The sequence below is a fragment of the Helianthus annuus genome, chromosome 6 (genome assembly GCF_002127325.2).
Source record: "Helianthus annuus cultivar XRQ/B chromosome 6, HanXRQr2.0-SUNRISE, whole genome shotgun sequence".
NCBI classification, from domain to species: domain Eukaryota; kingdom Viridiplantae; phylum Streptophyta; class Magnoliopsida; order Asterales; family Asteraceae; genus Helianthus; species Helianthus annuus.
Window position 1 is genome coordinate 34,651,747 of NC_035438.2, and position 16,225 is coordinate 34,667,971.

The 16,225-nt window shown below is 39.0% G+C and overlaps 1 protein-coding gene and 1 non-coding gene across 2 annotated transcripts; one reads left to right on the top strand and one right to left on the bottom strand.

Moving 5' to 3' along the window:
* Positions 1–633: 633 nt before the first annotated feature.
* On the bottom strand, positions 634–3,544 carry LOC110863921. Its single transcript, XM_022113136.2, has 2 exons — positions 3,294–3,544; positions 634–2,960 (listed from the first exon to the last, which is right to left on the bottom strand). The coding sequence occupies exon 2, from the start codon at positions 2,954–2,956 to the stop codon at positions 1,286–1,288; it is 1,671 nt and encodes a 556-aa protein (XP_021968828.1). The 5' UTR covers positions 2,957–2,960; positions 3,294–3,544; the 3' UTR covers positions 634–1,285.
* A 5,451-nt stretch (positions 3,545–8,995) lies between these two features.
* LOC118479967 lies at positions 8,996–9,101 on the top strand. The gene has a single exon (XR_004861609.1). It is a non-coding gene; the product is annotated as a small nucleolar RNA R71 (small nucleolar RNA).
* The last annotated feature ends 7,124 nt before the right edge of the window (positions 9,102–16,225 follow it).

A 16,225-nucleotide genomic window follows, 5' to 3' on the forward strand; every position in this document is an offset into this window, starting at 1 on the left:
ATCAAATCAATTTTTAAACAAGCGATCAATGTAAACCAAGCAGAAACAAGCAATCCTTTTACTAACCCTTTTTTAACACACAAAACAATGCACCCCTCTCTAAATCTCTCCTCTCGGCTACAATTGAATACTAGCAAAGATAAGCTAGACACACAATAGGCAAACGGGTGGTTGCACAATCATAGGCTTGTACCTATATCAATCCTTCTCCTATAAGTGCCAAACATGAATGCAAATCAAAGGGACTTTCAAGGTTGTAACGTGGCTAGGTGTTTGGGTAGGAAATGGAATATATATGAAGTAGCAAAAATTTAACCCGGTCTTTTTATTACACAATAAAACAAACTAACAACTACCAATCTAAACTACTATGTACAAGACAACTAAACAACCTTTCTTTTCATTTTTCATTTCTTTTTTTTTTCATAATAAACAATCATGCAATAAAGCATCAACATGTCTAAATCATAATACTACAACTACTACTACTAATACTAAAAGACCGGGTCAAATTGGGTAAATTTTTAGGTAAGTAGCTAGGGGTAACAAATGATAGGCTTTTAGGCACAAAATTGGGCAACTATATGTCCAAACCCCCGCCCCTCTCACTACCATGCTCATATATATAACTTATGAGTCCAACTCCCCAAATCCCACACTCGCTCACACCAACGAGGTTACCTAAATGCCCCTATCCTTTTCACATTCATGTTCAACTAAGGCCTCAAACCGCATTCAAGCACAAGTTCTAATGCACCCCCACCCGTAGCCACTCTCATCAAAGACAATCATTATTTATGTACAAGTGTGGCTACAACTCTCACCAAGAATGAAAGGGTATCAAGGGTTGCCGGTGCTTCAATTTAGGGTTAATCTAGGGTGTTCAAATTTTCACATTGTTTCGCTTGGCTCGATTTTTTTTTTTTAAATCTTCAAAAATTCCCCCCATCCCCACACTTGGGATACATTGACCCCAATGTATGGTTTTAGGAGGCTTTGATCACTAAAATCCATTCAATCATCCACGAAAAGCTTCTACACTCGAACCCCAAACTTCTTTTTGGATTTTTCATTTTATAATTTTTTTATGTTTTTTTTCTTCTTTTTTTTTTAAAAAAACATGACACCACCAACAAGCACCAACCCAACAAAACAACACAATCATACACCACCCAACCTCCCAACCATAAACATATCAAACTAACAAATATGCACAAAATATACAAAGATAGAACACAACCTGATTAATAATAGCGCGGTCCCGGCGGCCCAAAAATGGAAGACATCATATCGTTCCATTCTCCGAACGCAAATGAGCCGCTACTACTTCCACCTTGTTGTTGTTGTGCTCCTTCTTGTTGCCTTGGGTCAATCCGTTGTGAGTGGTGGATCGGCGGGGTTGGATACGAAACACTACCATCATACAGTGGTAGAGACGCATAATCCACATGTTGTGGATCCACAACCACCGGCGCCCGGCATGATAATCAGCGTGCATTCTTCTCTCTTGGTCGTCATGATATCTATTATTCGTTTCCACCTCTTGGGAATACGCAAAGGTGCGGTTCCCTGACTCTTGACGATCAAAGCTATGTTTTAACGACCGCTCTATACTTGCACTATTCCTCGTGTTTTGATCATACAACCTCCTCTCCGACCCCGACCATGTATCAAAAATAGATGCCGGAGGACGTTGATTCTCAATCACTTCTTGCATTGTACCGTTATAAGCCCAACCCGGCTCATAAGACTGTTCCGTATAATCGTAAAACATACCACCGTAACCTCTACCATAACCCCCTTGACCAACATTTTCACCACCATGCGGCTCGTCCGCATAATCCTCGTCACCGCTAGGAACTACTTCTTCATCGCTTTCCGGCTCGTCCGGCTCACCCGGTAACAAATCTCGTGCACCCAACTTTAGTGCCCTCCACCTTTGCCCTTCCGACTTTAACTTGTGATAACGCTCCAATTGTGTATATGACCACCCAATCCCCAACTTATCCAACGTAAAAGGCTGATGCCTTTTTGTTGCTCCTCGATCTTCAGATGTTATCGCCTTTTGTTGTTTCATCAATCCCGTAATTATTCGACAATACGGGACGATCTCTCTTCCATACTTATTTCGGCAGATCCATAAGTGGTTCATGATCAGATAGCGTATCGGAAAACGCGGAGACCCATGCATTAACGCGTAAAGAACGGGTACTTCGGGAAACCTCACCTGCTCCTTGTCTCCCCTTCGTGGAATAACATTGAGAACACATATGGCTAACAACAATTTAGCTTCTATTTTTAAATTCTTCCGGTATAGAATACCACTGTATTTACCGGGTAAAAATATTGCTGCCAACATATCATTCCATTGAACATGTTTCTCCGGTTTAATCAGGAGGTCATCAGGAGTCGGTAACATATAATCACTAGCCGGTAGACTGTCATACTTTCCCAATTTCTTCAATGTGGTAAAAGACATCTCCACTGGAATTCCATTCACAATACCCGTTAGCTTCATTTGCGATGGCCTGTCATATTGGTTAACCTTAAGAGTTGCCATCCACTCTTGAATTTCGGTCATAAACAGGTTGCTTTTATCTTTATCATAACAACTCAGCGCCCCCTCCCAACCTAGAGCGCGGAATTTACCAAACACCCCGAACTGGCCAAATTGAACCTCATTAACTTCTCTTTCACAAATGAATGCAGCAGCCTTATTCTTCAACTTATTCATGCTGTCATGGTAGAGTGTCGGTTGCCACTCCTCGGCTTGATCATCTAATGGACCCGAATTCCATATCGGCTTTTCAGTCGGGTCCAACTCCATCTCTTCCTCACTTTCACTTTCATCCACTCGGCCCAAATATTGTCTCTTTCGCGGTTGTTGTTCCACTTGTTTGCCTTTCCCTTTCGATGATGACGAACTAGATCTCGCTTGTTCTTTTGTCTTAACCATTTTCCTACACACATTAGAACAAACAACACAAACAAACGAAACAAAATTAGGCTCCTTTCTCCCAAACATGTCCCCACACTTGCTTGTTATCATAGTTGTAGATGTTAGTGAACCATGAGTGTATAAATTTTTCAAAAATTTGGGCATGGTGTCTCTACAATGTAGAAATCACCAAAAGTTCACTACTTTACTAACCATCCTACATCTACAACCATACTCATGTTCAAGAACAAGTAACAAGTAACACTATGAACAAGCAAGTGGGTATGAACAAACATCAACAATAACCTCAATCTTCACAATGCATCATCAAAATACAACAATTAAACTTCCATACCTTGTTTGAAGATGTAAGAAACACAAATGAGGCAAAAACTTCAAAAAGCCCCAAAATTTTCGAAGCTAGGGTTTGAAGTTCGGACCCAAAAACGGCGTTTCCTTGTAAATCTCTTGTCAAAATCAGAAACTACGTGAAAAATTAGTCAAGATAGACTCCGATTTCACTTAATTTGGACAAGAATTGATGAAGTTATGGAGGGTTGAAGGTTGGAGAAGAAGAAGAAATTGTGGGTCTTTGAAAGAGATGGAGATGGATGGTGATAGATGGAGTGAAGAATTGTGTGGTTGGGGAATAACTCACGTGATCAGATGTATGATTTTTTTATTTTTATTTTTTTTATGTTAAATGCGGAACCCAAACGACCCATCAACATTTTCTGCGTACCGTAACACGATCAGACCGTAAGTTACGGTGAAACCTGAACATCAATTCTTCACCGTAAAACAGGAAACTTGCACCGTAAAGCCCCAACTTTTTTCATTTCCACCGTAAATTACGGTAAGACCGTAAATTACGGTTGCTTCTGGGCGATTAAGGTTTCACAAAAATTGAATTTTGAAGTGATTTTTTTTATATTTTTTTTAGTTTTTTCGCTTTTTTTTATGTTTTTAAACTTTTTCAAAAACGTGTAAAAATCACCCTACCCCCTCAAAAATCCCGTGTTGTCCTCAACACAATGTTAGAGTAATTCATGACCCGAACGTCCCCACACTTGTTTCAAACACGGATTTCAAGGAAATACGGTAATTGTACAAATTATACAAAACAAACAAAACAAAACACTACTATGTACACTACCAAACCTGGGCCTCTCATGGTTGCTCATCGTCGACCGGGCGTAAGATGTAGCCCGCTTTGTCAAGCTCCAAGTTGTTGATGTCGTTCCCCTCCAAGTATGGCTTCAACCGGTGACCGTTCACCGTTTGTTGTTTCAATGTTTGCTCGTCTTGGATGTCTACATCACCAAATCTCCCAACTCTCCGAACAACATACGGACCCATCCATTTGCTTTTGAGCTTGCCCGTGAACATCTTCAATCTTGAGTTATACAACCAAACTTTTTGACCCACTTCGAACGTTTTCTTTCGCAATTTTGCATCATGCACCTTCTTGAGTTTATCTTTATAAGCCGATGCACATTCATACGCCTCGTCTCGAATCTCTTCTATCTCGCTTAATTGCAACTTTCTTAACTTTCCCGCCTCGTCATAATCTGCATTGACCGTCTTAATTACCCAATGTGCCCGATGCGCTAACTCCATTGGCAAGTGATAACCCTTTCCATACACCATCCGGTAAGGCGTTGTGCCAATTGGAGTCTTGTAGGCCGTTCGGTATGCCCACAATGCATCATCTAACTTACTCGACCAATCCTTCCGATCCGTTCTAACCGTCTTCATGAGAATTTCTTTAATTTGACAGTTGGACACTTCGACTTGTCCACTCGTTTGCGGATGGTAAGGTGTGACAATTCGGTGATTCACACTATACCTCTTCAATAGTTTCCCAAAGTTGAAGTTCTTGAAATGCGAACCACCATCACTTATAATGACCCGCGGGATTCCAAAACGAGAGAAAATGGTGGATTGAACAAATTTACAAACAACCGAATGGTCGTTTGTTCGTGTTGCAATAGCTTCAATCCACTTCGAGACATAATCCACCGCTACCAAAATGTATAGGAAACCATTCGAGTTTGGAAAGGGACCCATAAAATCTATACCGCATACGTCAAAGATCTCAACAACCAAGATTGGTTGTAATGGCATCTCATCCCTCTTCGATATACTTCCCATTTTTTGACAATTTATGCAATTTCTAGCGAATTCACATGCATCCTTGAAAATGGTGGGCCAATAAAACCCACATGAAAGAACCCGATAGCCTGTTTTGTGCCCACTAAAATGACCCCCACATGCGGACGAATGGGCATGGGTCAAAATTTCTAACACTTTTGTCTCGGGCACACACCTTCGTATAACTTGATCCGGTCCAATCTTGAAGAGATCCGGTTCATCCCAAATATATTGCTTCACTTGAACCATAAATTGTTGTCGACGTTTTTTGGTCCAATGACTTGGGATGGCACCCGTGGCTAAGTAGTTAACATAATGAGCATACCACGGTGCAACGAAGGTGGAAACGGCTAAGAGTTGCTCGTCGGGAAAACTTTCATTGATTTCACTAACATCATCGAACCCTTCCACCGGAATCCGAGATAAATGATCCGCCACTACGTTCTCACTTCCCTTTTTGTCTCGGATTTCTAAATCAAACTCTTGTAACAATAATACCCACCGAATCAAACGAGGCTTCACATCTTTTTTCTCCATCAAGTATCGGACCGCACTATGATCCGAATAAACCACCACTTTGCTTCCCCAAATATACGAGCGAAACTTATCCAAAGCGTATACCACCGCTAATAATTCCTTCTCGGTTGTGGTATAATTAAGTTGTGCTTCAGATGAAGTCTTACTCGCATAATATATAACCACCGGCTTCCTATCAACCCGTTGACCCAAAACTGCGCCAATAGTGGTGTCGCTTGCATCACACATTATCTCGAACGGCTTTGACCAATCTGGTGGTTGCAAGATAGGAGCCTTAACCAAGTGTTCCTTCAAAACAGTGAAAGCTTGCATACACTCGTTAGTAAAATCAAATGGGACATCTTTTAATAACAAGTTACATAAAGGTTTGGTGATAACACTAAAACCCTTTATGAAACGTCTATAAAATCCCGCGTGTCCCAAGAATGACCTTACACCCTTAACATTTTTCGGAGGTGGCAAAGATGATATTACCCGTATCTTTGCCTTATCCACCTCCATCCCTCTTTCAGAAATTACATGACCCAACACAATGCCCTCTTGCACCATGAAATGAATTTTCTCCCAACTTAGCACTAAGTTTTTCTCAACGCATCTTTTTAACACTTTTTGTAATTCGTTGAGACAAGCATCAAAACTAGTGCCAAAAATGGAGAAGTCATCCATGAAAACTTCGAGCGACTCTCCAACCATGTCCGAGAAAATACTCATCATACATCGTTAGAAAGTTGCCGGAGCATTGCACAAGCCAAATGGCATTCGCCTAAAGGCAAAGGTGCCATATGGACAAGTGAAGGTGGTCTCGTGTTGGTCATCCGGGTGTATTGCGATTTGATTGTAACCCGAATACCCATCCAAAAACAGTAGTATTTTTGACCCGATAATTTTTCAATAATTTGATCAATGAATGGTAGCGGGAAATGATCCTTAGAAGTGGCGGCATTCAATTTCCGGTAGTCAATACATACACGCCACCCGGTAACCGGTCGGGTGGCAATTTGTTCACCACTTTCATCTTTGACTACTTGAATGCCGGCCTTCTTAGGCACAACTTGGGTGGGAGTCACCCAAGCACTATCCGAAATCGGATAAATAATTCCCGCATCCAACCACTTAATTACCTCTTTTTTAACTACCTCTCGTAAGTTCGGATTCAATCGCCTTTGAGCTTCTCGTGTCGGCTTTGCATCTTCGGTGGTAATGATCTTATGCATGACAATGGATGGACTAATTCCTTTGAGATCGGCAATCGTCCATCCGATAGCTCCCTTGTTCTCTTTCAAAACTTCCAACAATGCTTGCTCTTGTGCCAACTCTAAATTAGAGGCAATAATGACCGGTAAAGTGTCATTATCCCCTAAAAACACATACTTCAAGTGGCTCGGCAAGTCTTTAAGCTCCAACTTTGGCGGTTCCTCTAATGATGGTTTCGTACCCGAATCAATCTCCACCGGTAGACCTTCGAACTGGTGGGTCCATGGCGGTCGACCTTCTTTCACCGCCATTTCATCTTGCTTTTCCTCTTCAACCCGGAGTGCATAAGCATGTACCTGTTCAGAAAAATCACACAGGCAAACATCCAAACCATCCTCCTCATACTCATGCGGGTTGCATCCGTCAACTATATCTGCCATGAAACACTCATCAACACCATTAGCATTAGAATTGTTAGTAAAAACATTCAAACGCATTTTTCTATTCCCAAAAGTCATATCGACTGTACCAAATCTACAATCGATTACTGCATGTGCGGTGCTCAAAAATGGCCGACCCAAAATTTCATTTTGTTGTTGTTTTGGGTCCGCGGATGAGTAGTCCAAGACTAGAAAGTCAACCGGGTAATAAAATTCATCAATTTTAACAATTACATTCTGCACCATCCCCCGAGGTAACTTATGAGATAAATCGGCCAAAACAACCGTTGTCTCCACTCTTGCTAATGGACCAAAATCATATTGGTCATATAAGCCCCCCGGTAAAATGCTCACCCCGGCTCCAAGATCTAGTAACGCCTTAGCCATTTGAAAATTACCAACTTGTATGTTAATCAATGGCGTGCCCGGATCTTGGAGCTTAGGAGGAAGCTCCCCATTTAAAACTGCACTTACTTGCCCGGTTAAATCGACCCGCTTAGGCACTTTTTTCTTGTTTTGCCTTTTTTGCGTACATAGCTCTTTTAAAAATTTGGCATAGGCAGGTACTTGTTTTATTGCATCGAGAAGTGGTAGGTTAATTTTAACTTGTTTAAACATGTCCCACATTTCTTCTTTTTGGGGACCTCTCGATACAATAAAGTTTTTCTTTCCCGGGTCAAGTAAAGCCGATGGAAAAGGGACTTGACTCGGTTCACCCTCAACTTTTTCACTCTTTTCATTTTCACCCAAACCCGGTTTGTTAACATTTGATTCTTTTGGTTTTACCGGTAAAACATCATCATCACTTTCCATACCAGTAATATCCTCAACTACCCCCTCAACCAATTCGGGTGACAAATTGGCTTTAAACTCTTTCCCACTTCTTAAAACACTAACATGATGAACATTAACATTACCTCGTGATGTACCATGCGAAGGGTTTACCTTAGTGTCGCTAGGAAGTTGACCCTTGTTTTTCTTCAATTCAGCCACGTCGGTTGCTATATGACCCATTTGGGTTGTTAGTGATTGGATGCTTTTGTCGCGAACCTCATCCTTTTGCATTCGAACTTCATCGAGTTGGTTCCGTTTTTGCATCTCCATTTGCATGCTCTTTAGCATCTCCATCATCTCGTTTCCACCCGAAGACCCCCCTTGTTCTTGACCCGTTTGATATTGTCTTTGATAGCCCTGGTTGTTCCCGCCTCGGTATCCACCTTGGTTATTGTAAGGTTGGCGTGAACCAAAGTTACCTTGGCTACCTTGAAAGTTCGGGTTAGCTTGATTTGAAGGGTTCCCATACCGAAAGTTTGGGTGGTTCCTCAACCCGAGATGGTAGGTATTAGAGTTCATGTTGTTGTAATTTCTACCACCCCCTCCTTGACCTTGACCTTGAACCGCATGGACTTCTTCATATTGCCTTTCCATCATCCCTTGGCAATTCTCAGCCGCATGCCCTATTTCATTACACAAAGCACAAACATCATAAATTTGGTTAGTAGTTTGAACATTACCATCATCTATGGCGTGCACTTGAGGTCGGGCTATGGCCGGTTGCGCTCTTCTTGATGCTTGAGCCTTCCTCTTTGATGTAGTTGCCATGCTCTCCAAGAACTCCTAATCATCGTTTTCATAATTTGTACCAAAAGTCCCACCGGTAATGGACATCAAATCACGTGCATCTTCGGCACTCAACCCCTCGTGAAAGGCATTCATCAACTCCCACAATTCAATTCCATGGTGAGGGCAATTCTTTATCATCATATTGAATCGTTCAAATGCTTCATGGAACATCTCACCATGTTGTTGTTGGAAGCTTCTCAACCCCTTTCTTGCATCGTTGGTCTTTTGGGCAGTGTAAAACTCATCCAAGAAAGTTTGTTGCATCTCCCCCCATGTATATATGGATGCCGAAGGTAACGTGTAGAACCATTTCTTCGCCTTATCTTCCAAAGAAAATTGGAACAATACCAATTTAATATCATCGGCCGAGAACCCTTGACTCCCAAGAGTGTTACAAATCGAGTCATAAGCCTCTAAATGAAAGTAAGGCTCCTCCGTTGCTAACCCCTTATACTTTGGTAAACTTTGCAAAGAGTTGGTCCTCACTTTAAATGTCCTCCCTTGATCATTGTGAGGAATAACTACCGGTGAAGGGTTTTGAGTGATTACCGGCCTAAAATGTGCTTCGATGCCCCTCAAATTTTCTCTAAGGTGTCTCCTTGGTACACCAAACCTACCTCTTGGGCCCATTGGCCTTGGTACTTGCCCTTGTGGTGCAATTGGTTGTTGAAACTGTTGTTGTCGCATCGGTGGCCGTTGAGGTGGTCTTTGAAATTGCGGTTGTACATTTTGTGGCCGAATTTGTTGCAATGGAATAGGATGTTGCATTGGTGGCCCTTGTGGTCTTGGTCGAATGTGTTGTGGTACGAGTTGTTGTTGTTGTGGCATTCCACCGACACTTGCCATCCCTTGAGATTGACTTTGCACATATCCGAATTCTCCTTGATCACCATAACCCCCGTAAGCATACCCATCCTCATCATATCCCTCAAACTCCTCAAATCCTTCATCATATCCATCTCCTTGAATTCCTGACGATTGCCCAAATGGAAGGTTTGAATATTGAAAACCCGCTTGGTTAGATGGTCTAAATGTTGAAGTAGCATGGACAATGGTCGAAATTGGTGCTATGGTATGGCTTGAATATGACGGACCCGCACCCGGGAAGAAATGGGACAATGGCGGTATAGTAGTGGATGGGTTAAAGGTAATGGTTGGTTCTTCTTGGGTAGTAATGGGTTGTGTGGTGTTGGTTGGTGTAGTGTCATGAGGTGGAGTAGGAATTGTAGTGGAATTTGGTATAGTTGTGTTTGGTGATGGTTGTGTGGAAGTAGGTATAAATGATGAGGTCGTTTGACCCGTTGTAGGTGGAATTTGTGAATCGACCATGATGTTTCTTGGTGTAATTGGTGAAGTGGGTGAACCAATGATTCGGTTTTCTCGTAATAGAACCCTATTTTGCCTTAGCGTTCTTTCGATTTCCGGATCAAATGACAATGGTGACGCTTTGTGAGAGCCTCTAGTATGCATGCACCTGTAGAACCTGCACACTAAACACACCAGTGTAAACCCGAAAATAACAAAGCAAAACTAACAAACTGACACACGTTGCGCACTACTCCCCGGCAACGGCGCCAAAATTTGACGTGATGTCGTAGGTACACGCAAATTTAATCCCAAAAACAACTATAGATAGTGGTAAGAGGGTATCGAACTCAGGGAGTATGTGGAAAATATGTCGATTATATAGCTTTGCGATTAAACTACAAATAACCTAACTTGCAGAAAATAAAGATCAATGATTTAGATTGTTGTTTTAGAAAACTAAATTAATAACTAAGTGCAAATCAAAATTGGTTGTTTAACAGATTAGGAAAACAATAACCATCTTAGGATTCAGTTTCTTTAAACAATTGTGTGTAATTCCAACTAGAAAGAGTTACATAGACATAACTCGTGTATAGATAATTGAAGTGATAAAAGGGAACAAAGTACTCGGATTGTATAAACGCGAGGTTGTTTCCCGATGACCAATTAATCAATAACCAACCCTAACCCTTCCCGTGATATCTCGATTGCCAACGGCACCAAGAACGTACGATTAAGACTAGAAATTGCAATATTAATTAACACGCTACAAACAACTATGCATACACCATGATAAACAAGCAAACACAAGTTATCATTCTAGAAATTCAGAAATAAACACACAAAAGTTCAAGAGAAACCTGCACCTAAGATGATCACCGAAAGTTTTAGTCACACAGAGCTTGGTGAATCATCATAACAAGCAATTCAATGTTCATACAAATCGAAAACACAAACCGAATGTTAGAAATTGTCTAGAACCAAGCCAAGATAGCCAAAATTGCCCCCAAAGTGTTCCACAAACGTCCAATGATGAGAATAGGTGAAAAGACACCCATAAACCGACTTAATGATGGCAGTTACACAATTTATCGCATACTCCACCGTAACTTACGGCTCCACCGTAAGTTACGGTGGACTTGAAATTGTTACGGTGCATATTCTCTGGTTTACGGTGAGAACCAGACCACTTTCAGGTCCACCATAACTTACGGTGGGACCGTAATTTACGGTGACAACCTGAATTTTGTGCTTTGTTTCATCCTTTGCTCCGCACTCGACCCGTTCAACTTTAAACCTTCCAAAGCTGCACTTTTCCTTAATTTAAGCCGCCAAACCGTACCTGAGACATAAACAACAGTAGTTATCTAATTCAAGATAATTACTCACTTAAATGAGGGATAAACTTGTCTTTTAACATCATAAGGGTTGTCCAATGGACCACCCGTCAAATTAGAAAAGACTAATTAGAGCTTTTTTTAAAAGGAAAAAATGACAATTTGACTTCACTCGGTTCGGATTAAAATGTACATAAAAATAAGCAAGAATACGTATTACATTTGACTTGAAATGTAGATCAACTCGAATTTATACCGACACGTACATAAAAATAATATGCATGTAAAATATTGTTCTTTTAAACGAAAACTCACTATATTTGACCACACTCCTTTCAAGAAAAATAATTGCGCCGAAACATAGACCAATTCGAATTTAGACCAACATGTAAAAAAATAGTTTCTTAAGTAAAGAAACCATAGAAGCAAACTCGAAACTTTAGAAACTCGAGGGGGTCAAAAGGATATTTTACAATGTTCATAAAGACAACGACAAATTAGTTTTTTTTAGAAAGAAATTAGCGAACAGAAGTTATTGAAAGAAAATTAAATTAGTAAAAAACTTAATAGGTTAAAAAAGCATAATATGTAAAATGATATAGAGGCTAAAAATGCTAATTACCAAAATAGAAGGGTTAGAAAGATAAAACAGTTGTTGCACACTTTGTTTTTCGTTGTAGTAGTCTGGGAAAACAAATAGAAAAAAAATTAGATTAAATTACAAGTTTTGTCCTTTATGTTTGTTGCAAATTGCAGGCGGTGTCCTTTGCCTTTAAATTTGACGAGTTTTGTCCTTAAAGTTTCAAAATCCTACACGTTATGTCCTTTCAGCCTAACCTAGTTAAATTTTTTAGTTAAACATGGTCATGTGCGAGACACATGAGGGTATTCTTGTGATTTCACCATCCTAGGGCTATTTGTGTAAAAAAAAATACAAAAAAAACCCCCTGTAATCTCTCTCTAAACTCCCTCCCTTTTTCTCTCCTCTCTCTCTCTTCTCTATCTACCTATTTGTTCGCTCTCTATCAAACGCCTCTCTGCTCTCCCTCTATGCTAAAATCGCTGGCAACGAGACGATGGTGGTGGTTTCAAGATGAGTGGTGGTGGTGCTAAAATCACTTTTCATGTCGATTTACACCGGATATGATTGCAATGAATTCGGCTTATTCACCATCACTAGTACTTTTCAAGAGATTGCTGGAAGGTTTGATCTTAAAACACAATAATTTACTTGTTTTGTTGCTGATTTTGACTATTAAACTGTTTTGTTGTCGTTGTTGTTACCTTTGCTCAGCAAGGATAGGCCTGGGAAATACGAAAGCCATACGGCTTTTACACTTCCAGGCTTATACAGAGTCGTTTCGGGCATCAACGTGTTCGATCCCAAATTCATTTTCGCTTCTCCAGGAGTTGATCAAACTGTTTACTTCCCGTATGCTGAAACAAAGAAGCGATTCACCACAAATTGCTGGAATCGAACAAATTTTCAGCAAGTTAGACAAGCATAGACAAAATTAATGGCAATAAGCTTAGGGCTTTTGTTCAATGGTTAAAAAAATGAACATAACATGTGAGTAAAACCAACCACAAGGGCTCGGCAAGACGGTTTGTAAGCTGGCCGGAGATTAACAATTTCGACGAAGCAAACAGAGAGATCACAGAAAAGATTTGGGTGCGAGTTGAAGTGTGGCAGGTTAGAATGGCGTTGAGGAACCTTTATTTATAGAGATTTGTAGTTGTCTTAATGAGTAGAGTCGTGTTTGATGTTGGAGATTTATGTGGGTTATGGATAATCACCAAATCGCACGAAATAAGAGGCCATCTTTACGGGTTTGGTGAGATAGAGATGGAGATAACGGATAAACGCAAGAAATAGAGATGAAACGAAACAAATTACGGATTCCATGTCGCCGGAATCTTCTCCGGGAGAATCGACCAGTTAACAAAGAAGAGGGGGGCGGTTTGTTTTAAAAGTTTCAGGTTTTATCACATTAGGTCCATGTTGTTTTGTATATAGTATTTTAGTTTTTTTAAGTGTTTTTTATCTAATAGGGTGAAAAGACAATTATACCCTCCTGTGCCTAGCACATGATCTGATTTAACATAAAAAACTAACGGGGTTAGGCTCAAAGAACATAACGTGCAGGATTTTGAAACGCTAAGGACAAAACTCGTCAAATTTAAAGGCAAAGGACACCGCCTGCAATTTGGTACAAACATAAAGGACAAAACTTGTAATTTACTCAAAAAATTAAGTACGTAAACAATGCATAGGGATTGAAGCCGATAGAAATTCAAACCTGAAGGACCATAAGAAAAAGGCATGAGGTACTAAATAGGTAAATCTCACCGACATTTGTGTTTAATATATATATATATATATATAATATAATAAAATTACTGTTCATTCCTTTGTAATTATTAATATTTATTTAGTATTTAGTAATTAGTAATTAGCAAAATTTGTGAACAGTGTTTAAATTTTTTCTACTTTTTACTTTTTACTTTTTTCTTTTTTTTTTGTCCTTTTTTTTTCGTTTTTGTTTTTTAAATGATTTTACTCCTCAAATTTCAATATCACTCTTACAACCATTAACCTTTCAAAGACTTTATAATCTAGTTTTTATGTGTTTATTTTTATATACGTGTAGATATAAATTCAAGTTGATTTACATTTGACGTAAATTAAGTTGGGTCAAATATAATACGTTTTCGTGCTTATTTTTATGTATGTTTTTAGTTGTTCTACGTTTTGACGTAAAATTTTTACGGAACGCGACGTCAATGCACGAGGCAATTTACTAGTTATTTGCTATTATAAAAAGCTATGATATATTACCTAAGCTGAATAATAAAATACAATCTCCACTTCAGGGCCGTCTCCGAAAATCTTCGAAAATATGTGGGCCCTGTGCGAAGATAAAATACGGGCCCCTAAAATATAAACTTCTTAAAAAGAATATACAAAAAAGTTATAAATATATGAAAATAAATTAAAAATTTATGGAATCACCCGCATGTTGCGGCGGTCTGCTTTTTTACTTCGAAACATAGATAAAAAGCACATCACACACGCATATAGACAACGAAATGTAGAAAGAAAACACGTTGTAGATGTAAATTAAGAAAATACGGAATAGTTACGTCGTAACTTTAAAAATTGTTATTTACGATCATGTAAAACTATCGTAACATATCCAAATTTATTTAGAAAATACACATAGTTGAAAGCGAAAAAAGGACCTTTTTTCATAAAAGAATCGAACATACAAAAGTAATTATAGATTGAATAATATTTTAAGAAATTAACATAAATAATTATTTTTAAATAATTCTATATACTAACTCGTGCCAATGCATGCCCACAAATCATGCTTACATGGAAGCATCAAACTTAACAAACGAAATATTAAATATTATTTTCAAATGGTGATAACATCACCATTTGACCCGTTTGTCCATATGACTTGTTTCTTGGCTCACCCTTTTTACATATCGGTATAACCAAACATTGTTCATTGCAATAAGGATATTTAATTATCGTCTATTTTGTTTGACCCACTATGGTTCGCACCATAGAGCCCCGTTCCAAAAGTTCATTATGTTTATAACCGATATATGGTTATTCGCTATTTCGTTCCTTTGACCCGTTATGGTTTACACCATGGGGTCCTATTTCTATGATTCTTTGTTTATTACCTAATTATAATATAACTAATTCTACCCATTATGACCTGTTTCATGGCTTTCGCCATGGGGGTCTCATCTTAACATTTCTCCTTTATCGCGAACATTAGTTCGTCATAACTTATCCATTTTGACCCACTTCATGGTTTACACCATGGGTATCTTTTCAAAAACTCATTATTTAGTTGTTGACTCGCGACCCAATTACTATATTGTCCTTATTTACTCATTAGGACTTACACCATAGAGTATCTTTCAAAACTCGGTATTTACCACTGAACTTGGCTACTTACTATCTTATTCGTTCAACCCGTATCGGTTCGCGTCAAAACGCTATATTTCAAAGATTCATACAATTCTTTGATTATTTTGATTTTTGACCAAATACATAAGTAGAGATTCTATTTAAAAGGTGTAAGCTTTACTTACCTTGCGTCCGATCATGCTTTTTTTCCATGTCTTTGATCCGTTCGACCCATTCCTTTACAAGCTTCCACCTAGCTTGTCTAGTGTCACACTATCATTTAACATTCGCAAGATGGTTAGATTTGTCATTCTTTACCACGACTATCCCACCTTACGGACTTTATATCAAAATTACTATTTGATCCTATTATAGGTCAGTTTGACTTTTAAAAGTCAAATTGCTTATAAAATATGCAAATGCACTAATAAACTCAATAAACTCATTTGAGCCTTTTATCACACACTTGGTGGGTATCATTTTAATCCTCGCTCAATGTGTCTGAATTCTAACAATTTACCATGCATTCATACTTCATGTTATTCAACTATATTCAATCACCAAGACTTCATATCATAAGTCTAATGTATACAAATTAACCTAAAGAGGTTAATTTCTTGTAATTATGTCAAATCTCATTTGATTAACTACTCAAACAATCATCATGTATACCATGTGCTAAATATTTCACATAATCAATAACTATGATAGTGAATAATACTTCTACGATCATCAAAACACATAAATTCATCATGTTCACCCA